Below are 24,544 nucleotides of genomic sequence, written 5' to 3' on the forward strand. Positions count from 1 at the left end.
ATTTTGGAACTTATGCATAGATAGAGCTCCAGACTTCTGAGAAGTATTTACTATGCTGTACGCATGGTTATAATGGTGAAGATGTTTGTAATTCCTCCTGTTCTTTTTATCTAATGTTCCTTTATGTTTTGCACCTGCTGTTGCAATGTTAAGTGTCATCTGCTCTTTTTGTTTGTTTTATTATCACCATTCCTATTTTTAGTATTATCTACCATTCTTGTCTGATGTTCCTTTATGTGTGGTGTTATCTGCTCTTCCTTTAGGTTTAGTACTATCTTTTGATCTGTTCTGTAACTATGTATAGCTTGGCTCTATTTACAGTGCACAAATGTTTGTCCTTCCTGTATTTTCAAGATAGCACATTTGTTTGGATTGTGTATGTATCTGTATTTATGTCCATATGCCTGTGTGTGTGTGTGTGTGTGTGTGTGTGTTCCAGCAGGGGTCTGTACATTCTGCTAACTGACCCATTTTCTGCTGCCTCATGGGGGGGATGAAAGGCAGCATGGTGCTTCACTTTCTCAATCTCTTTCCACATCAAAGTATGAGAGAGAGATGCTCAGTCACACCTTATTCACTGTTCAAACTCCTCTTTCCCAGCGTTCCCAAATCAGCTCTACCACAACTCTGCTGGTGGTGTCCCAACTATCTTTTAATGCCTAAACAACTACTGTTTGGGTTTGCGTGTGAGCTAACACAAAAAGGCAAAGCTTTTCTCTGTTTTGCAGGGCTGCGATTTCATATTTAATGCAATGCGGAGAGAGTGTGTGTGTGCTGATGCGTGGGAGGGAAGCTGCAACCGAGGGTGCGTTTTCGAACAAAGAAAGAGCACGAGAGTGTCTTTTATATTCCACTGCATTTTCAATTCCCATTTGGGTTTGCTAGTTTTCTGATCTCAATTTTAGCTGTGACCTGCAAAACTCTCAAGTACCCAAGTTGATGAAAGGCCTGAAAATAAAACCTGCCCTCAGGGAAAGTGGCCTATATGACCATCCACATGACAGACAAGCACTCTCTACTGTATATAGCCTATATTACCATGACCAGGAATAAGCAGTGTGTTGTTATTGCACTCCTGTGGGTAGCAGACCACTACTAATGTTGACTTCATGGCAGAGATTTTGGTGCGGACATGGCTTTGATTGACCAGAATTGCCCAAAAAAGGCAAAACGCAGTAACCACGACAACAATGAATCTGAGAAAAATGGCTTCGAAGTTTTTTGATTGTTCAGCCAAATGTGTTGTACACATACACATGTTAATGCACTGATTAGATATGCACATGAATCTTGAGTATAGTTGAGACAAACCTGTCTGTCACAGGACGGATCAAAGGGTGAATTCCAATCGAAAGTGAGCATCGTTATGCCCAGAGCCCGTGAAGTGGGTGCTCTGAAGGGAGCATGGTATTACTGTATGAATGTAACCTTCGCTAACAGTCTTGTGGAAGAGTCCATTGTGAAAAGATACATTTTCTTACTTTCGTTTGTAATGACACTTTGAGTGGTGTCCCCTTCTCGCAGTGCCCCTTAAGAGCACAAAAAGTCTGTGTGGAATTCACAGATAGTCTAAGAGTCCTGATTTTGGTAATTACAGTGTCTGTTATGAACATGGAACTTCCTTTGTTCCAAAAGTAAATCTGTCACTTAATTTCTGCTATCAACCAGCGATTCATTTATTACCGATATAGGTACAACTTGTTTATCTGAATGTGGATATCAATCAGTATGTTTAAATGCATTCGATTTCAGTCAGACTAAAGCAATAATTAATCTTTTTAAAATAACATATAACCGCTTGAGGTCAAATTAAATCGTACCAGTCAGATTTGAAAAGTTGGACTTGGAGACCAAGATAATGCAATTGTAGCTCAGCTTTGTCCAGCATGTATACATGTTAATCGGACCACAAAAGAGCGCAACAGTCTGGTTTCCATAGTCAAAACTAGGGATGGGCATTCATCAATAATTTGGTATTCGAATATTTAAGCTCATAAAAAACAAATACTTGAATATTCTATTTTTTAAATGAAGGTAATTAATGAGAAAGAGACTTTGTAAAATAATTTTGTTAGTCATAAAGGTTGCGTCACCATTTAAAAAAAACAAGCTTCTAATTATATCCAAAACAAGCTTATATTATGTCCTGTTTTTTTTGTTTTGTTTTTTTTTAAACATTTAAACAAGCAATGCGTGAAAACAAAAAAGTATAGAATGAAAGCATTTAAGCTTACGCAAAGCAAAGAAAAAGAAACCGCTAATAAAGCAGACTGACGCAATTAACGTACAGGACGAAAATAAACACTCGACAAATACTAGTTGTTTATATTGTAGCTCATGTCATGTTTTTGTTGAGAAAAACAAGCATATCCACGTGCTCAGTAAACTATACTCATTTGTAAACTCCAGTTAAATGATGGAATGTCCCTTACCTCAGGTAGCATAACCTTTCTCGGATGCCATGTTTGTTGTTTACAGAAGCATCGCGGGGATTAGGTTGTTACGGGGATGCTGCTTTCTGTCGAGCTGCACATTTATGGGAGTAAAGAGTACACCGCTTATACAGTACATTTAAACAGGAACCCAGCTTTCTCGCAGTAAGCCACATCGCAATAACCCGCTTTTTTGTGTCCATCTAAATGTACTTACAGAACGGTTTGCACATCAGGTGTGATCAACTTGTGTCCACACTCAACAGCGTCATCCACTGCATTTGGTTATAACTGCCAGTTTTAGTTTGTGTGTTCAGGATTGAACATGCATCTCACTGTATATATGGCCGGCAAAGCAAAACTTTGCGAAATTCGAATAGTATTTTTACTTTTCGAATAATTATTGCAGAACGAATACTCGAGTATTCGACTATTTGTGCACATCCCTAGTCAAAACCCAAATAATTTTCTCCATAGTGGAATTGATTTTTAAAGATAATTTTATAAACCTTTAAAGTTTGTGTTCAGACTTTCTCCTATCCCAGCTTAAAATGCAAAGACAACTATAAGTGAGCCATTTGTTGGTTAATTTTCTTGAAAACTGTAAATACCGTGTCTATGGCGCAAAAAAAAGAGAGACCCGTCTGAAGAGAGACAATAACATTGACTTGACCGATGACGTGAGCTGGGGGTGGGACTATCTCTTTGTTTGACCAATGACACATGGGGAAAGGATTCAGAAAACTGTTTTGAAAACAATGTTTGTTTTTGCATTTTATTTGGTGGCGCAAAAATTACCTACTTCAGACAGATCTACCATGAAGTTAATCAATGGTAAATGCCTATGTCAAATACACTAGTCCACGTTATTTAAACTTCATTTTTTCAAAATCACGTGTAATAGCGGAATTCCTGTTGAAGAACTACACTATCCATGATCCTGCAGAGAACGATCGACTAATGAGAGAATTGCGGCCATCAGAACAAAATGTGCCAAACAAGCTCTGAAGTGACTGCCCACTCCCATGACGCAATAGAGTCGGCCTCCCTACACTCTCAAACTACTTTCATGTTTGCAAATATCTGAATATTTTGCAGTTAACTTAAAATATATAGTTTCTGTACTTATAAACAACTATTTAAATCAACAGTTAAGTATTGTTGATTTACGTCATTTGCATTGCTTCATGGGGATTGTACTTTGTGCCTTCTTGAAAGACTTCTATTCTTCAAATCATAGTTTGTAATGGTGCGATTCACCTCTTAGCTGGTTAGTTTGGTTCATGGCTTAGAACTCTTATGTAGGATTTTATGTAATCCATATGGAAGAAGTGAATGGGAAAAATAATTCTGGAACCCAGACTACAGAAAAAGTGGACGGGCACTGCTGTGCTCTATTGGCGTTGCCATTGTATGAATGCTCTGAAAGATAGAAGTGATGCACAATGTGTTTATTGATCACTTCTTCTTGAAATGTTTGATTGTTCATTGTGTCATGTATACTTCAAAGACAGATGAAGACTGTAGCTCGACTATATGAAAACCTGCTGTTGCTCGATTATAACTGCACATGTAAATATACTGAGTTTCTAATCTGTGCACCACAGGTTAATCATAGTTAAGACTTTACATTCTAATAGTAATAGAAATGACCTCTTTCTCATTCTTTATCTTACTCTTTCTTTCTCCCTGCCAGCCCTCTCACTTTTCCTTTTTTGCAGTGATTTGCAGTTTCTTGATATCATGTACAACAGTGATCAAGACATGGAGCAGAGCATTGTTCTCTCACTCAATCCCATCAAGATCTGTGGTGCTGTCCTCTCAAAGCTGTAGCTAATAATATTGAGCAGAGATTCTGTGCGTGCTGCACCTGTGAAACTCTGTGGTCCGTATGAGGGATCTTACATGGTACAGGGGTGATGAAACCCACCAATCACAGGGTCCTGTCGACTCCCTGCCACTGGAGTGGAGTACTAAACAGGGATTTTTTCCCTAAGCCTTTTATCTCAGATGAAAGTCTCTCTCCCGAGAGTCTTGCCAACCCTACCAAGAGCAGCAAGTGGGCCAGAGAACACCTGCTAAAGTCAGCATGTTTCTACATCTCTTACTGATCCTTCCCTCTGTCTCTTTGTCTCTCTGGATTTCTCTGTCTCTCTCTGTTTACAGATGCAGTGCATCAAGGCCTGTCTGTCTTGTCTTTTTTTTTTTATTTTATTTTTTTTTAGCACTATTAGGATGGAATTAGTTTTATAAACAGCATTTGAGATTCAGTTATTAACATAGGCTGTCCGTGATTTCATGTACTGATTCGGACGGGATTGGGATCTCTGTAGTTATTGCTAATATGGGTGTGTCTGCTGTTTGGATGCGGGTCAGAGGTTAATCTGCTCTGGCAAAATGTCCTATATTTATAACATTATGTGTATGTCTGTGTACAGTATGTATGGCCATTCTGAGCAGTTTGTAGGATCTGACTCCCCTTATTTAGCACTTGAACTGCCAACTGTAATTTTATTCTGAAAGCTGGTAAACAGGTCTAAATCCATAATGAGGGTGCACCAGGCAGCGCAACAAAATATTTAGCTTTAGTGACGGTATCAGTGTTGCCATTTTAGCGACTTTGTCACTAGATTTAGCTACTTTTTGACCCCCTTAGCGAGTAAAAGAGACATACATCTAGTGACAATTTTAGCAACTTTTGTAGTCTGCTTTAGCCACATTCTTCCACATCTGGCGACATAAAAAAACATTAGCTCTAATGTGAATGATGTCTCATTTTTTTCAGTGTTCTAGCACCCCCCTGTGTTTCAAGTAATGTGACTGACCATCAGGAGTTGGATTTATGTGCATACGGATATTCTATAAATCGAATGACTGATGAGCTGACATGTTGTTGGTATTTGTTGCAACAGTCTCAGCTCAATTCACGTGCATGCTCTCCGTTTAGAAAAGTCAGCCTACAGTGTTAGAAAAGCATTGAGAAATTATCTAGCAGGGCGATAGCGAGAAAGAGAGAGAGACTGGATATGAACTCCTGATCTATAATAAAGTATAGAGATAAGTGATATGAACAGATGAGGTATCACTGTCAAAAAGTCATTGTGACACAGTAACACTGGCACAAGTAATACACACTGATGGTTCAGCATCACACAACAGATATGTAAAAAATAAATTAAAATAAAATAAAAAAATAATATATATATATATACATACACTACTGGTCAAAAGTTTTGAAACACTTGACTGAAATGTTTCTCATGATCTTAAAAATCTTTTGATCTGAAGGCGTATGCTTAAATGTTTGAAATTAGTTTTGTAGACAAAAATATAATTGTGCCACAATAACGGTTTATTTCAAAACTAAAATTTAATTAAAAAAGAAAAGTTTTTGAAATTGATGACTTGGACCAAATAATAAAGAAAAGCAGCCAATAAGTGCCCAACATAGATGGGAACTCCTTCAGCACTGTTTAAAAAGCATCCCAGGGTGATACCTCAAGAAGTTGGTTGAGGAAATGTCAAGAGTACATGTCTGCAAATTCTAGGGAAAGGGTGACTACTTTGAAGATGCTAAAATATTACACAGTTTTTATTTATTTTGGATTTTGTTTAGTCACAACATAATTCCCATAGTTCCATTTGTGTTATTCCATAGTTTTGATGACTTTACTATTATTCTAAAATGTGAAGAAAAAAAACATATAATAGTGTTTCAAAACTTTTGACTGGTAGTGTATATAAATATTATCTCCAAAACAGCTCCACGTGAGGCATTATAAGGCATATAGATCCATGTTTAAAAATAAATAATAATATAAAACATCCCCAACACTACACCGTTGCCTTCCCATGGTTGCTATTGCTAGGATAATTTTGGACTTTGGCATTGTTCAATAATGCTGTTTAATTACAAAACAAAATAAATAAATAGAAATCCCCCACTGTCTGAATGTCTGACAAGTTCAGTTAGTGATAGCTAAATGATTAGTAGTAAAATACTAACTGTTAAATCATTAGTTTAATTAAAAAAAAAAATAAATAAATAAATAAATAAATATATATATATATATATATATATATATATATATATATATATATATATATATATATATATGGTTCTACACCTTTAAAGAATTGCCATAGCTCTTTATGGTAATTCATTTGCATATGTAAATTTGACATCTTAAGTAATAAATGACGTCATCACGTGATTTAGGTACTTTTAGCGACATTTCGGCAAGTCTTTGACCACTTCCCATGAGAAATAGTTGGCAACACTGGACGGTATGCAACGAAGATCAAAATGAGAGAAGCCTTAAAAAGCTTGAAAAAATAATAAACTGCAATCACAGATATTCCTATTCGGACAGGATTCGATTTTTTCCTACGTTAGCCAAAAACATTAGGTAACTTGCTGTGTAATTTCTACTGAGGTTGTGAGACAAACACAAACATGTTTGATTTGGTTTATCAGTTTGTGTTTTATTTTTCTCTTTACCGGTTTCTGTATTTGCCCTCCTACCATCTCTGTTTTAGGAGCGCAGCATGTATACAAGAGGCATTAAGACCAGGGAAGTAGCCAACATCCTTGTAGCCACATAGCACTCGGTGAAGTTTATCTCAAGATCTATGCTTTGGGTTTGTTTTGATTAAGGGTACACAATAGTTCATTAGGGTGCAATTATATCATGTACAAAAAAGATCCCCTTGAGAGTACCACCCCAGTGAAGGCCCTTGTACCTTAAATGGTACATTGTAAATCCCAGCTTCTAATCTGTGACACAACCATTTTTGTGTTGATTATTTTGTGGAATTATTATTTTATTTGATGATTAATTTTGTGTGGGTAACCCTAGTCCTCTCAGTAAATTCTGTTAAATTCTGTCAGCTCGTTGGTTGTAATTTGTTATGGGGCCCTTTGTTAAACTACTCTTTGGTGTGTCAAAATATGCAAACATTTCAACCTAGTCTCATAGAATGAACGTTACTTTAACTATATTTTTGAAAACTGACTTTTACATGCCGAATTCTAAGTTTCGCTGCAGTTTCCTGGTGAAATTTACACTAGAGGTGCTACAACAACTGTGCGTTTAATTAACTTTTGCACAAATCACGACTACAATGGCTCATTATGGCTTATTAAACACTTATTTTTCACTCTATTACTCACACACTGCTATGTTAGGATATCGAAACACTAACTATAACAAAATATGATACTTTTGAACACTTGTATTACAGACCCAACTACATTTACACATTTATTCCAGTGTGATTAACTTTCACAGTTGCTCACCTCATAGTTGGACTTTGGACCTGAAGACTGAGGTTTGAGACCAGTCAAGCACACAAGCTGACACATAAGACAGAAGTGTCATAGAAACGAAGTGGTTGCTTTAGAAAATGTGTTTTTCATTTTGCATTAAGTTTTTGACACTATCGTTTATATTTAGGCGTTGGTTAAGGGTAAGGCCTGGTTCACATACTCTTTGAGTGGAGCGTGAGCGAGGCGTAAGCAGTGCGTTTTCGTTTCGCCGCCCATGTTAACAGATGAGAATCAGAATGAGCTTTATTGCCAAGTATGCTTACACATACAAGGAATTTGTCTTGGTGACAGAAGCTTCCAGTGCACAAACAATACAACAACAAGAAAGAGATCATAAAAAATAGAATAAAAATTAAAAGTGAATAGAAAATATAAGTATATATAGAAATACACAATAAGACAAAAATATGCAGTATATACACTACCGGTCAAAAGTTTTGAAACACTCATTCTTTATTATAATTTTTTTTTTCACATTTTAGAATAATAGTAAAGTCATCAAAATTATGGAATAACATAAATGGAACTATGGGAATTATGTTGTGACTAAACAAAATCCAAAATAAATGAAAACTGTGTTTTATTTTAGCATCTTCAAAGTAGTCACCCTTTGCCTAGAATTTGCAGACATGTACTCTTGACATTTTCTCAACCAACTTCTTGAGGTATCACCCTGGGATGCTTTTTAAACAGTATTGAAGGAGTTCCCATCTATGTTGGGCACTTATTGGCTGCTTTTCTTTATTATTTGGTCCAAGTCATCAATTTCAAAACCTTTTTTTTTTTTTTTATAAAATTTTAGTTTTATAATGAAATAAATTAATATGGTGGCACAATTAACTTTTTGCCTACAAAACTAATTTCAAACATTTAAGCATACACCTTCAGATCAAAAGATTTTTAAGATCATGAGAAATATTTCAGTCAAGTGTTTCAAAACTTTTGACCGGTAGTGTATATACGTATTTACAAATACAAATCTGTTATATACAGATAGTGCAAGGGAATGTAATGGTAGAAGAGGTAGGATATGTTGGATAAATATAAATAGACTAAGCTGTGTATTGCACATAATTATTCCTCAATGGGGCAGTTTTAACTGTTCATGAGATGGATAGCCTGAGGGGAATAAACTGTTCTTGTGCCTGACGATTCTGGTGCTCAGTGCTCTGTAGCGCCAGCCAGAAGTCAACAGTTCAAAAAGGTAGTGGGCTGGGCGAGTGGGGTCCAGAGTGATTTTTCCAGCCCTTTTCCTCACTCTGGAAGTGTACAGTTCTTGAAGGGAGGGCAGGGGGCAACCAATAATCCATTCAGCAGTCTGAACTGTCTTTTGTAGTCTTCTGATGTCCGATTTCATAGCTGCACCAAACCAGACAGTTACTGAAGTGCTGAGGACAGATTACACCTTTGCTTCACACTACAAGTGTGAGTTGTGAGGCGAAGCATCCCAGACGCAGCAGTGAGCAGATAGTTTCGGCGCAGAGCCTATTTTTGATGCACGGCTCACGCTAAACTCAGCGGCTCTGGGTGCAGTAGAAAACTAAAATAATCAGGAGATTTTAGAAAAGACACAAAAAACAAATAAACAACATTTAAACTGAATCAGCTATACCCTACACTTTATATGTCTGCATATTGACTAACCGTTTTGGAAATGTCAGTCTTTCCCCATTCAAGTAGATAGAAGCTGTACACTTATGTTGCTTGTTTACAAAGAAAATTGCTGACCAGCCTTCCCGAGAGCGTTCCAAAGATGACCGCGGAGTGGACTGACTTGCCTTGAAAGGGATTTTGATATATTAACCAATCACGACCAAGTATGCTGATAAACAAGTGCATGTGACTGCCTGCTGTTGCCGTAGGAACCTAGAAAAGAGACCCGGCCAATGTAAAAGACCAAACGCAACGCATTGCTCATGCCCCGCTCACGGAGTATGCGTGAATCGGTGTAGAATGTCTGTTTTGTGTCTATCTCTCATTTTAATTTTGGACACTATTGGTTAGGTTTAGGTTAAAGTTTTAGGTAAGGGAGATACTTTTTACTCAAAACCTCCATCTAATATTCACCTTAAAAGCCTCGTCTGATTTCGACACTATTTAATTCGCTTTTGGCGCCCCCTGCTGGAAATTTCACTATTGCCATGGTCACGTAATGTTCATGAGGCCATGCTGAAAGATTTAGACTCCGTTTCAAGGCTATTTGACTATCTGTCCGTCTATTTACATAATCCTCAATTATGATTTTGTAATTGAAATATTACATATCTTAGTCTCAAATTCTGTGTTGGTTTTCACTTTACAGTAAGGACTGTGTGAAGAATTATAGTTTCCTGCTTGCTTCCTTCCCTTCTTTTGGCTTGCTGTGAAGAGAGGTGGTCCCTGACTGTATGTCCTTTTCAGACCAGAGCTCTCGAAACATCATTTCATTAAAGCAGCTTTCACGGTCTGGGCTGCAATTATCAGATTCCTTTGTCTTTCTTTGAATGCCGAGGCAGATCCAGAATACTCTAGACAATATGTACTTTGAAATGGATATACAGCTCATTCTGCCAGTGCTTTAAATTGGGTAACCTGGAGTCTAAGTGTGTTATTTTTTAGGAGATTACGGTTTGTGCATTTAGATAAAAACTACTGGATTTCCACATAATTCAGCTTGTTTAAGATGTGTTTGGAGCACCCAAATGAGTTTTGGGTGGGTGGATGGGTTGGTGTTGTGATGTCATTATATTGAATATTACTTAGCTTAAGTCCTACTGCTGCTAAACCGTCCAGGTGCGTGACCTAATTTATATATCAATGAGCCATAAAAGTTCCTTGCCGCATTAGCTTTGAGATACATTATTAAGCCCATTTATGTCTTACTTTATATTTTAATCCGGAGATTGAGTCTGCAGTAGATCTCGTCTCTGAGCCTAGTTTGGAGTAATATTTTTTGTGTAGCTCAATTATGCATGGTGTGTAAGTTGTAGAGTTTATAACGCAGTACAAGTGGTGCTGCACTTATTTCTCATGCAGTGGGAAGTCTTACACTGGAGAATTTTTCTGCAATCAGTCAAAATTCCTGGTCGACCAGCGGTTCCACCTGCTGTTGAAATAACTGTACCCCAATTTCATTTTTAGTCAGCCGCTTGCAAAATATGCAGAAAGCTTAATGTGATATATGGAAGACAGAAACATGCTCTAGTCATTATCTACTTCATTATCTACTATCTGCTCTGTTATATATTTCATACAGTATGTAAGTGGCATGCACCTGCTTTATATTCCATTCTCTATGTTTAAGTATTCAGGAGCTAGGAAGTCATGTAGTCACACTGAGGGTAGGACCTATGAAGGGCAATGTGTTGCATCACAGCGTGCATACCTAAGCTTCTAAGCTCGTGTCTCATTATGACAATCCTGTGGCTGTGATGAAAGGGCGAGGCATGTTTGAAGTTGGGACTACGCCGTGTACGGGGGTGTATAATTTGCCTGAACTGATTTTTCTGCAGTCTTGCTGGTGAAGAGGTCCAGAAGCCCTGCAATCAGAGCAGTATTGAGGGAGCTAGACCACATTTGGTGTATGGAAGCTTTTTTTTCTCTTTTACAGACTGAACAAAAAAGGCTAAATGTCACCCCCCCTCTAAACAAACGTGTCTCAAAAAGAAATATCAGGGTAGAGCTTGATATGATTATTTTTAGAGGGAAAAGACATTTACAGGCGGTCTTTTGGAGAAATGTGAAGCATTCAATATTTTACTATTTTAGACCATATATATTTTACACTGGACAGTATTTTACTATCATATGTACACAACCTATGCTTGATCTTGCTCTCAAGCACCAAGAATAAACCTTATAGACAACAACAACAACAACAACAAAAATAAAAGAAAATAGTGGTGGAAAATGAGTTTATTTGGATGTGCTGATTAATGACCATTGCAGGAATGTATTTTACATTGACATTATCATCTCTCTATGCAAATCTGAACAAATGAAGTCACTTGTAACAGCAGACATTTAGGCCTTTTGGAGAAATGGGAAGCATACATCTAAATCATGGCTCTAAATTACAGAGCCCCTTAAAGGACAGGGAGGAGATTTATTTTCTGAAATAGTTTTGTGTTCCCTCACAATACGTTTTGTGTTCTCTCGCAATAGTTCGCATTTCCTCGTGAAAATTAAACAGTTTTACTACAGGAACCATAGTAGGACTACTGTATTTGTAGTAAAACCATAATATCCACAACATTTAGAATGGTTTTTCTACAGTAACTATAGTTTAACTATGTATTAATAGTAAAACCATAGTAATAATACAGCAAAACCAAAGCTATGGTAATAAAAATCATAATCATTTTGATAATCATAATAAAAAAAAGAAAAGAAAACATGGTTACTACAGTTTTACTATAGTAAGACCATGATTAATTTGTGGTACATGTATCATAGTTTTGGTGTTCTTTTATTACTATTGTTTTACCACAAATATCATAGTTAAATTATGGTTTATGTAAACCACACTGAAAAAAAAAAAAAAAGGATTTTGTGATGAAGTAGATATAGCAGAAAAGATTAAGTACTTTCTATATTAAATAAGTTAAAGCGTGAACTTGAAAGTATTAAGTAAATTCAACATTTAAACATGTTAAAATGAATGCTCTAGCTTATAAGTAAATATTTATTATTGTTTGTTATCTTTACAATGCGCCATCATGTATCAATCCTGAAGTAGAAAACCTTGTCATATTTATTTGCTAATTTGAGTAAATTTCACTGGTAAATAAAATAAGTAAATTTTACTAAACTTTTCGAAGCTGGTGTTCCCAGCATGAACTGGGCTTGAATAATTAATGAGCTTGCATGGTTTCACTGTTTGCAAGTTAAACCGTTTTTATTGTTAATTTTGTTATGTTTAGTAACTTTTCTTTTGTGCAGTCTTAAGTTCCTTTTCCTTAAATAACCTGTTCGTGATCAATAAAAGTATCTGTTGATTGTCACCATCATGGTGTTTTGTGCACCAAGTGTTGAGGTCTGTGTGCTCTGTATCTTGTTTCTGTCACCAGTAATGCAAGGTGATGTTATCTCAGACTACATAGCATGCATTAAGTCTCCCTGTGGGAGGCTTCCATATGTCATATAGTACATATTAAAACCTATGTTTGTAAGAAATTAAAAACGTGACATGTTCTAATAGGATGTTTATTTAAATTTTACATTGTTTATTTAATTACCATATATGTCATATTTGTAAGTAGAAGTTAGTGAATTTACTCAAATGTTTAAGTTAGATTTACTCACTCACTTTAATCAATGTTATGTCATAAAGTTACGTAGATTTTAGTTGTATACCATTAAGATTTACTTAGGAAAAACTTGTGCAAAAATTTGTGAAATAAAAATTAAGTAAATATTACGAATCATTTTTTTTTTTCAATGCATGGTAAATTTTATGGTTATGGTTTTACTACAAATACCATAGTTACAGTAAAATAATGGTACATTTTGTGGTTACTATGGTTTTACTACAAATACCATAGTACAACCATGGTTAATTTTGTAAGGGATGGATAAAGGTATTGCAAGGGAAACTAAAATAGTTGCAAGAGAATGCAAAACCTTTTGTGAGGGAACACAAATCTATTGTGAGAACCATTTTAGAAAATAAATTCCCTCCTTGCTCTCTAAGACTTCTTTTGTTTAAAAAAACAATCAAGTCAATCTCTAAATGCTTTGGCAATTTTTAGGACATGCAAGTTATTTGAACAGACATGACCTCCAATATCTAATTTTGTCTTTGTTTTGTTTTAGTTGTTACCAAGGAAGTATTGCTGATTTCAAAGAAAGGGAACTTGCATCAGGGCAGAGTGCAGTTCCCTGCAGCCAAGCTCAATGCCAAAATGTAAGGATTTGAAGTGCAAATATATGGGTTTACTTACTGCAACCTGAAATCTCCCTGTTCACTGAATACAAACACAGCCTATTCCAATGAATGGATGGAGTGGGGTTAATTTCTATTACAGTTTCACAAATGGCAAGTTTTACAACTTGTTTCTGTATCTCCATGTAAAATTGAGCTGACAGTAATTAGGCCTTTGGCAAGGAAAGCAGTAGATAAAGACAGCATTGGAAGGGAAGATGGAAGCTTAACAGGGGCAAGTGGGGCTCCCATTGGTGAGTTAGGGGGAGACATGATGGAGAGAAAAGCTGTATGGAACGGATCCTAATGAGCCTCTTCTAATCCACTTAAATCTCTGTAACGATTGCACAAATGTCAGGCTGGAGTTGAAGGCGAAAGGAATATGTGGGAATTTGAGCACAGATAAGAGGGGCAATCTTCGACACCCACACCTCCCTCTTTAGAGAGAGAAAGGGGGTGATGGAGAGGTGGCCTGAGGGCAGTTGAAACTGCTGCTTGAACCGCAGTGTGTTCTGACTGCTTTATGAGATGTGGTCTGGTTAGTTCATGTTTAGCCTATTACTGTTAAACACGGAGCAGCAAATATCTTGAAATAACTGTGGGGCAATTCACACCTAACAATTTTAATAGCTTTATCAATGTAAACATGAGTTATGCCCACACCTCTTTAGTGTTCCTCAACCTTTTTCTTCTGAATAGTGTTACTATATATATATGTTTTATTCTATAAAGTATACTGATAAAATAAAATTATTGCAAATAAAAATATTGTCATTTAGAGCATCTATTTGCAGAAAATGACAACTGGCCAAAATAACAAAAAAGATGCAGTGTTATCAGACCTCGAGTAATGCAAAGAAAACAAGTTCATATTCATTTTTAAACACACAATACTAATGTTTTAACTTAGGAAGAGTTCGGAAATCAGTATTTGGTGGAATAACCCTGATTTTCAATCACAGCTTTCATGTGTCTTGGCATGCTCTCTGCCAGTCTTTCACATTGCTGTTGGGTGACTTCATGCCACTCCTGGCGCAAAAATTCAAGCCCCCCAAAAAAATGTGTTTGATGGCTTGTAGCCATCCGTCTTTCTCTTGATCACATTCCAGAGGTTTTCAATGGGGTTCAGGTCTGGAGATTGGCCTGGCCATGACAGGGTCTTGATCCGGTGGTCCTTCATTCACACCTTGATTGACTTGGCTGTGTGGCATGGAACATTGTCCTGCAGGAAAAACCAGTCCTCAGAGTTGGGGAACAATATCAGAGCAGAAGTAAGCAAGTTTTCTTCCAGGATAACCTTGTATGTGGCTTGATTCATGCGTCCTTCACAAAGACGAATCTGTCCGATTCCAGCCTTGCTGAAGCACCCCCAGATCATCACCGATCCTCCAGCTGGTCGTCTAATGGTTAGACGGAGACCTGGAGAGGCCTACAAGCCACAGTGTCTCGCGCCCACTGTGAAATTTGGTGGAGGATCGGTGATGATCTGGTGGTGCTGCAGCAAGTTTGGAATCGGGCAGATTCGTCTTTGTGAAGGACGCGTCTCATGACATTTCAGCAGCTAGCCAAATGCCAAATTAGAGGAAAATTATTATTATTATTTTATTTTATTTTTTTGCACACCACAGCAGTTTCGTAATTAAACCAAGCAACTTTTTTTATTAACATTAGTATTATGTATTCTGGGTATCTCCTTTTGGTGATATCACACTAAAACACTTGAGACGTGGATTAATTTACTTGGGTTTGGTTTCTGAAGATGCCCTTACTTGATAATAATTACCCGGAAAGCAAATTTAACACATGAACAGTATGATATGGCTATTGAAACTTGGGTGTATTACTGAACTTATGTACATTGTGCGTCTAAGTAGACTCAACAAGTGCCTGAGAAAATACATATGTGTAGCTCAATATTAGTTTGACAGCCAGTTGCGTCTCATGACATTTCAGTGTGCTAGGAATGAATCCTGTTCTATATTTGTTGCATCATCTCTTTGATATATGAAAAATAAAACATGAAAATATATTATATTTTATTATAAAAACATTAAAAAAAATTAACAATTATAAATAAATGATAAAAAATTAAAAAACGACTCCAGACACACCTGCGTTCCGTTCTATTTGTTGTGTGTAGCTTTTTTTTTGTACAAGAACGCGTTCGGTAAGAACAGCATCTACGGCTTTGCATACGTTTGCCTTTATAGTTGTTACAAAGTTGTTAACGTGTTTTAACGTGAATACATAAATTAAATACCCAGCGTGGAAATGTTTGGAGCTGAATCCGGTTAAGTGAAACTAGAACGCGCCTGTCATGTACCCCATCCCCCGGTCAAGCGCACATTTTACCTTTTCCTTGATTTTTGCGCCAAAGCGTCAATGAAGCAAACCTTCAGCTCGCGATATTGGTGCATATAGGCTACATGAGTTTCAAGCGACAACATAACCGCAAACAAACTACTGTAAGGATTTCCAGGCCTGTCTTCTTTCTCCTGTAAGCCCGGGTGGTTTTAAAGATTTGATAGACAAGAGACGTGGAAACTCCACCCACGTGTGTATGCTGGATAGTGCTGTGTCCCGGAGCGGGTCCCGGAGCGTTCACTTAACAGCACACTGATATTCTGTGTGTATCTTGACACACCAAAGCAAATATTCACGCTTGCGTTTGTATTTATATGGAGAACAGTTTTGTGCCTCTGTATAGGTTCATTACTTCATAATATATACAGCTGACCTATTTTTGATTAAGCTCTCAGGCACGAAAAATAAACATTATAGGCACAGACTAAAAGTTAGTGACTGAACATATTTATTTTAATGTGCTGATTAATGCACAATGCAAGAATGCATTTTACATTGGGGTACTATCCCGTACCTCTAGTTTAAGCTTAAAAATAAAAATAAAAAAAAATGATGCAAGTGTCTTGAAACGGCAGCAGTAATGTGTAACTCATCCTGGAGAAATCCGCTCCTGGTTTTGTTTTCACAATAGCTCTAGCTGGATGATTTATGTGTGTATACGGAGCACACGGGACTGAGAGTCGGAGGAGAGCGAGAGGGGTATGGATCCGTAGGTTGTGTGGCTGTGTGTGTCTCGTTTCTCAGGACTCTCGTTGTGCATACTTGCTTTGTGTTGTCCGTGTTACATCCTAATGTTACATGTGAATGGGAGTTCAAACGCACAGCGGCGGGAAACAAAGGCGCGCTCGGTCCGGTGCGAAGGGAGCAAAGCTGGCGGCGCAGCGTGGGGATGCACGGGCACAATAGGGAAGACCACACTCTTCTGCTTTAGGAGGACAGTGTTGCAATAACATTTTCCTTCAGACAGACAAGCCTCGCACAGCGGGAAGCAGGACTTTTCTTTTTAAGCACATTTTGCTTGATCATGAGGACAGCCTTTGCATTGAACGCGTAGGGGATTTTATGGGGATCTGAAGTTTGTCTTTTGGAATTTTTTGGGGGGAAGAGCAGCTAACCAAATGCCAGTTAAACGAATTGCACCAGGACAGTAGAGGAAAATTAACGACTTTTTTCTTTTTCTTTTTTGGAACACCACAGCAGTTTGCTTATTAAACCAAGCAACTTTTTTATTAACATTATTATTATTATGTATTCTGGGTATATTCTGTTGGTGTTATCACACTAAAACACTTGAGACGTGGATTAATTTACTTGGGTTTGGTTTCTGAAGAATGTACTTACTTGATAGTAATTACCCGGAAAGGATGGAGCGGGGTACGTCACAAAGGAAAACAGTGTATCGGATCTCTTTGACATTAGTGAAAAAAGAGAATCTGCACGATGGAGGAGGCTCAGCACACCGGCGACTGGAGAACCCTAAAGTGAGCGCTTACCGGCGTGAGGGATCCTGTGAGATTCAGCGGAGCTCCCAGCTAGAAGAACTAAAAGAAGTTGAGGATGAGACAGACGAATTTTCTGGCCACTCATACATGAGAAACTTTAGGACCTTTAGTACTGGACATCTGGAGCTGGGCAGGTTAAAAATCTCTAGGAGGGCACAGAATTTACACAAAGACAGGGAATTAAATGAAACCTGCATCTTGCCAGAGCATGGTCAGAGCAAGGCAACTGAGAATGGGGCATCAATGCACACAAAGAATGCAGCGGCAAAGAATATGACTGAAACAGATAGACTAAAGCATGGAGAAATCTGCAGTGCAGCTGCGCCTAATAGACAAAACACAGGCATTAGAAAGAAGATCCTTAAGACCTCCAGGAGCACAGAAGAACCGGTAAGTACGTGGTCAAATGAGACTCAGGCCTCCGAGGAGGCAAAGAACTTTCAGAAGGTAGGCAGGACAGCCAAAGAGAGCTGCATCTCCTCTTTGCTGGCTAAAGGGAATGGGAAGTCACCCAAGCCAGCACCTCAAACCCCCCCAGTGAAGAGGCACCCAAGCCTGCTGCGCCGAAGTTTCAGCTTTCGCCACTGGACGGGTGGAGAGTTGGTTCGCATACGGGCACTCTCCAAAGAGAAGCACCACAGCAGCTCGGGCTGCATCGACCGTGACGGGGGGGAGAGCCAGGCGCAATCCGGCGTGGTTCTGCAAAACCCAGCCTTCGATGAGTCGGAGTCCACTGAGAAGCGAAACACCTTGGATGTTGGCGAGGTCCTGAGCAAAACGGACTCCATGACGGAGCTAAGCCGAAGGGACAGGGCAAAGGGCAAGAACCGCACCTTGGACAACAGTGACCTGCTCAGGCTTTCAGAGAAATCTTTGGTGGAAAAGGAGGGTTTCATCAGAGGGACAGGCTCCCGTTCTAGTGGACAGGAGCGTAAACTCATTCGATTCTTCAGCGGTATCTTCTCAAAGCGAGATGGGACGTCCACACCATTGGGCAGCCCCAGCAATCGGGCACTCCGAAAGAACATCCTGCTGGGATCTCAGCGGCGATCCGAAATGGGCTACTCACAGTCCAGCACAGAGAGTGTCAACGGATGCCCACTGGACGGTAATAACTTTTATCTGTTCTGTTCTCTTTTTTCTCTGCTGTTTGTTAGTTTCATGTGGACATGTAATGAATCAAGGGGTGCAGAGTTTGCTATTGTTGGCCTAGAACAGGGGCTGGATGCATGTTTGTTTTGGACAGGAAGGTGATGTTTAGCTGTCACTTTGCAGGCTGCCTGTGTTTGTGTTTCATTATGCTGTGAGGTTGCAGCTTATTCTGAGAGCTGGCAGTCCTGTCTGAAATGGGGAGTGTTTACACTCCTAAACTGCGAATGTATTGCTTCCGTTAGCTGGCTATATTAATTTTGCTGATAATACACACTGCACGGCACAGTGACTGTTTCCCCCGTCTCTTCTTTTTGAAGATATTTACACATATTTACATCTCTAGCTCTGTCGTTCCTGATCTATTATCTCACTGTGTTGCTGGCGACAGCAGGTCATCTGTGAAGGCCACCCCCCTCCTGTCAATGATATTGTAACGTGGAGCTGATGGTAGATGCTGTGTGGAGTTTGAAAGAGATTTTAATGAATTACCTGCCTGAGCACAAACCACACACCATCTGCTGCCTGTGAGGTGAGCAGACCCTCTTGAAATACTGGCTGCCCCTGTCTGTTGAACAGGTCTCTGGGTTAAACTGTCAGTTCCTAAACAGAAAAATGCAGAGATCAGTCAACGGACTTTATCTTAAAAAAATTTTTGAGACAGGGTATTAAACGTTCTCAACGAAAAGACAAAAAGCTGAAAAAGTTTTTAAAGAATTCATCTCTGTTTATAAGGTATTCAGTTCTGAATTCTCATTTTATAAGATGATTTGAGTTTAATTGGAAATGTATTACTAAAGCTGTGAGTGAGTTAGTTCAGGACTCTGTTAATGATCAGGCCGGTGCTAATGCCCCTAACACAGTGTGTAGTAAAACATTATGTGTGTGTGGGGTGAGACAGCACCTTAGCTGATTAGCCGTTTCCACATTCCTCAGATTCCCGAGGCATTCCTGATCTTTAAGGCACTCTTTGGAGAAATACAGTCTTGTCAATTAGATAAAGATCTTTTATTAGAATAGTGTCAAGTTTCCTTCCAAACAGCAGCTTTACCTGTAACTGTTTAGTAATGTACAAATCGATGAGCCACTTTTAGCCAGTATTTGTCTTAAACAGGTGGTTGGAGATTGGCTGATCATGCTTCAATGCAGGGCCGGTATTTTAAATAACTACATGGAAAAATTCACACTTACACTGTAAAATCTAATTAGTTGACCTTAGATGTTTTAAGGCAATTGTTTTGCATGCTTTTTTTTTTTTTTTTTTTTTTTTTTTTTTAGTAGACATACTTGTCAGTCAATGAAACTGAACTTAATTTTTTTAAGTAATGTTAATTAGTTACAAGTAAACAACTCATCTGTGACTAAAGTATCATTGTTTTTATTTAATTACTTAAATTTAATCATAGCACGGAATTTATGACTGGAATCTCGGTTAGCCACATGACACATTGGATTCTCCTCAGTACTTCTTAGTGCATGTAAATCTGCCCTTTTGTAAAGTACAGTTGAGCAGAGAAGAATGACTTAAATTTAACAGGCTCCAAGTTCACCAGAGGCAAAACAAATCACCCTAGTCGTGACTTCACACAAAACAACTATCAACCAGCTAAAAATAAATAAATAAATAAATAAATAAAATAAAAAAAACAATAGTTGAAAGAATTAAAATTTGTACATTTTTAATAATTATGATTTTTTTACATAAGTTCCCTTGTTTTGACCAAACAAACCAAATGTATTGAAGTGCAAGGGCTTAAGGGTATTCCACACAGCCGCAATTTTGTACTTGATACATTTGTTAGTAGTACTCAAAGCCAAAGTTTAAAGAACACATATATTTGAGTTATGATTCCAAAATGTGACATTTTTAGTACTGTTTAATTAGGACCACTAAAATGTTTTTATTTATGACAATTTTAGGGTTTAGAGAGTAACTGTAACTTAATTAAAACTAGTAAGAATAGTAAAAAATTAAGCTTGAGTAAACCATTTTATATATATATATATATATATATATATATATATATATATATATATATATATATATATATATATATATAAACAATTTGAGATAATTATTAGTATCTGCAGTGTACAGGGGAAATGGTAATGAATGACTAGTTACCAGTACTTTGCCACTGGAATGTGAATTGTTGAATTTATATGGGACTTAAAATAAAAAAAATATTGGTAACACTTTAAAATAAGGTTGTATATGATAACATTTGTTAATGCAATAGTTAAAATGAGCCTACAGTGAACAGTACTTCTAATCTTGGTTAATGTTTATTTCTAAATATGCTACTACATTTTTAACATTCAAAGATATGTGCCTGTATGTTAACATTGTTAGTTAAAAATGCATTAACTAATGAAAAATATTATACTTGTAAATTAACTTGAAACAAGCTTAATAAATAATTGAATAATTGTTTATAGTTAGTTTATGATACTTAATGCATGTTTGTTGTAAAACTGTGTCTGCATCAATAGGAACAATTTAAGCACACATGTGTGCTCTCATATTCTCTCAGAATCAGAATTATTTGTTTTATTGAAAGACAAGAGATACAGTATTTTATCGCAACAACAGTTTGTACTGCAGTAACACCACTGGTTAAAGGGCCTCTTTGAAAAATATTGGTTATGTGCATAGGCCTGCAATTTCAGTGTATCCCTAGAATTGTTTTCATTTTTGCTTGTATAGCCAACCATGACTAGCTCTAGGCCACACCTGCCTCACTGAGGTTTATTTTAAGCTAGTTGATCATTTCGTGACTCAGACTGACTATGTACATGTGGCTCTGACCTTCCCTTGCCAAGTCATTAGTTCAGTTCAGTTCAGTTCAAGTAGCATTACTGGGTTAGCTTGCAGAAGGAGTGGGTTTGAGTACCATACACTCACCTCCGTGGGAGCAGGAAGTGAGATGGCAGTGCAAAGTCAGCATTTTATCCTCCTGCATGGTGTACTCCCAGATGGGTCCTGCATATGGATCTGTTTACAGGCAAGCGCAGCCCTCAAACAGTGCTTGGTGCTATAGTATGATATGGCTCAAAGTTACTGCTCCTTTGAGTCTCTGAGGTTCCTATGACTGACCTCTTAACATGCCTCATGTAATATGATCTGTAGTTAAAGGAATAATTCACCCAAAAATGACAATTCTGTGATCATTTAGGCCTACTCACTTTTATGTAATTCTAACGTGGAACAAAATAATTTTGCAATTATTTGTGAAAATCACCAGAGTAATGTAGGTATAATCCAATTATAATGTCCATTTTACTTACATATGAAAGAAATTGTCTCACAACTAATGCTGTTAATACAGGGGAAAGGGGACCCTCTAATTGGTCTTAGGGTTGTCATGAAAATCTTGTCTCCAAATCAAATTTTGTAGATGGTACCAATACCAGTCAATTTTCTTGATTCTTAATACCAATTTAGATACCACAAAAAAATAAGTAATAGTCTATTAAAAAAACTCTGTTTAACAAAGTTAAATGTTTAAATGTAAATAATAAATTAAAACAATTGCATGTTTTTAAATTAACTTGACAATAACTTGATACATTGCTTCAAGTTTTTTTTTTTTTTTTTTGTGGACCCCATGGAATATTTTTTTTTTTAATTATTATTATTTAAATTATAATTATTCATTATAAAATAAAATGCATTTTTTTTCCATCCCATGTTTTAAAGTTTAATTAAATTTTATCATGAAAATAGTGTTTAATCAAATGAGTTAAAAATAAAAATGTATTTAAATGAAAATAGAACAATTACATTCCAACATACTATTTTTTAAATCAAATGAAGTGCTTTAGTAAAGATTATCACAGCATAATCTTAAATACAACATTGGTCTTATTTTTGTCAAATAAAGTGCTGCAAAACAGAGCATCACAGTATAAATAAAAACATTGATTAAAACTTCTATTCAGTACATATAGCATTCTTGCTTGTGAGATCTTGCTTAAATATAATTGTTATAATAATTATTATTATTACAGTAAATATTACTTCATACTATACAGTAGTAATATTTCACGATTTCTTCAATTTCATCCATCAACCTTTTATTTTGATGTGAAAGCTTTTCCATTTTTTGACGGTAGTTTCCAGATTCGGTTAAGACGTTGGTTATATTAACCGATATATGTTATGATTATTATGATTATTAAAGCACAAAATGCTGCAATTGAATTACATAAATATGTAATCTGCAGGCGCTGTGTGCTTCACATTGTAAGCACTGTGTGCTATGCTCATAAAATGTGGTGTTTTCAACGTACTGAATGAGTGGCTTCACACATTCACCTTGAAGTGCGCAGCACATGCAGACTGCATATTTATTTAATTAAATCAAATTTAAATCACAGTTCAATCACAATTTGTACTATTTACAAGTATTTACATTGATATGTAGAACAAGTGCTATTATTTTTAGAATACTGGCAGTTCAGCAACTTCTTGCAGTTTTCGGTTGAGCTCACTTTAGAATGGAGTTTCGTGGGTTCTTTATTAAAATTAAAGGGATATTTCACCCAAAAATGCCATCCCAGATGTGACTTTTAAAAAAAAATTATTTTTGTTTTTTAACACAAGCGAAGATATTTTAGAAGAATAACTCCGCTCTGTAGGTCCATTCAGTGTAAGTGAATGGTGGCCAGAACTTTGAATCTACAAAAAGCACATAAATGCAGCATAAAAGTAATCAAAATATAGGTAAATAAAATATTGATCTGTTTAAACACCTATCATATAGCTTCTGAAGATATGGATTTAACCACTGGAGACGTATGGATTACTTGTAAGCTGCCTTTATATGCTTTATGGAGCTTCAAAGTTCTGGCCACCATTCACTTGCATTGTCTCAGCTCTGTTGGTCTATACAATCTACTAAAAATCTTCATTTTTTTGTCCAGCAGAAGAAAGAAATACATGAACATCTCGTATGGCATGAGGGTGAGTAGGCTAAATGATGAGAGAATTTTAATTTGGGTGAACTATTCCTTTAAATGTTATTTTTTTGTTTTTATCATCAACTGACTATAAAGAACAGAAAAGGTATTATAAGAGACATTTTTCATTGATAAATGGATTGCGTGGATCTTGTCTTTGGACACACATTATGGAACGAGTCAAACCAAACTTTTACTCTCACCACGAGGTGAAAGGATCTTGGTGCTGAACTTCGTATAGAGTCAAAGGTAGATCTTGGGATTTTAAAAATTCAAATGAAGATCACAATTAATTGGAAAATAAATATTTTTATCCAGCCCTAATCGCTATTTATTTTTATTTTTATTTCAAGTCATACATTTTATTTTATAGGTTAAACAAAGCAAAATCCAATTCTTTTTGTGTACCCCCTGGAGCCTGTGTATGTAGCCCCTGGGATATGTGTATCCCCAGTTGGGAATCAATGCCTTGGAGCATGCATATCAAGGGAAGCCTGATTGATGTGCATGCACCTGAATGCTCCAAAGATATGACAGGGTTTTACTAATGCAATTTTAAATATACTGAAATGTTTTTTTAGTAGTTTTTAATGAATCACTTGCCACTTTGCACATTTCTACAGAAACTTTCCTTTCTGTCGGCAAATGTAAAGCAGTGTGACTGTAAAAACTCTGACCAAGAACATGCTTCTGGTATGAGTCAGGGGCAACTTCTGTGTTCAGAAAAAAAAGAGGATAACACATAACAGAGGTTTGGTATACGTAATGACTACATCATGGAATAGAAAGAAAATCTGCAGCGCATTGCATCTCTTCTGCAAAACGTTCTGTACAGATAAAAATGTGTCATGCAGTTAGTTTCCTATTTGTTTAGACTGTGCAGTTGCGCAGAGCTGGAATTGCT

General features: G+C 37.0%; 1 protein-coding gene across 7 annotated transcripts in view; it reads left to right on the top strand.

Annotated features, from left to right (window-relative positions):
• agap1 (ArfGAP with GTPase domain, ankyrin repeat and PH domain 1) overlaps nt 1-24,544 on the top strand; it is a 281,989-nt gene that overhangs the window by 69,412 nt on the left and 188,033 nt on the right. For 2 of the 7 annotated variants that reach the window (XM_051705993.1, XM_051705994.1), the window contains exon 1: nt 16,938-18,637. The exons of 3 other annotated variants lie outside the window; for them this stretch is intronic. In XM_051705993.1, coding sequence (XP_051561953.1) covers nt 17,359-18,637 — 1,279 coding nt within the window. In that variant the 5' untranslated portion in view covers nt 16,938-17,358. Of the gene's footprint in view, nt 1-16,937; nt 18,638-24,544 lie in introns of those variants that run through there. 2 more of the 7 variants (XM_051705995.1, XM_051705996.1) reach the window with 1 other exon arrangement.

This window comes from Myxocyprinus asiaticus, chromosome 9, assembly GCF_019703515.2.
Source record: "Myxocyprinus asiaticus isolate MX2 ecotype Aquarium Trade chromosome 9, UBuf_Myxa_2, whole genome shotgun sequence".
NCBI lineage: Eukaryota > Metazoa > Chordata > Actinopteri > Cypriniformes > Catostomidae > Myxocyprinus > Myxocyprinus asiaticus.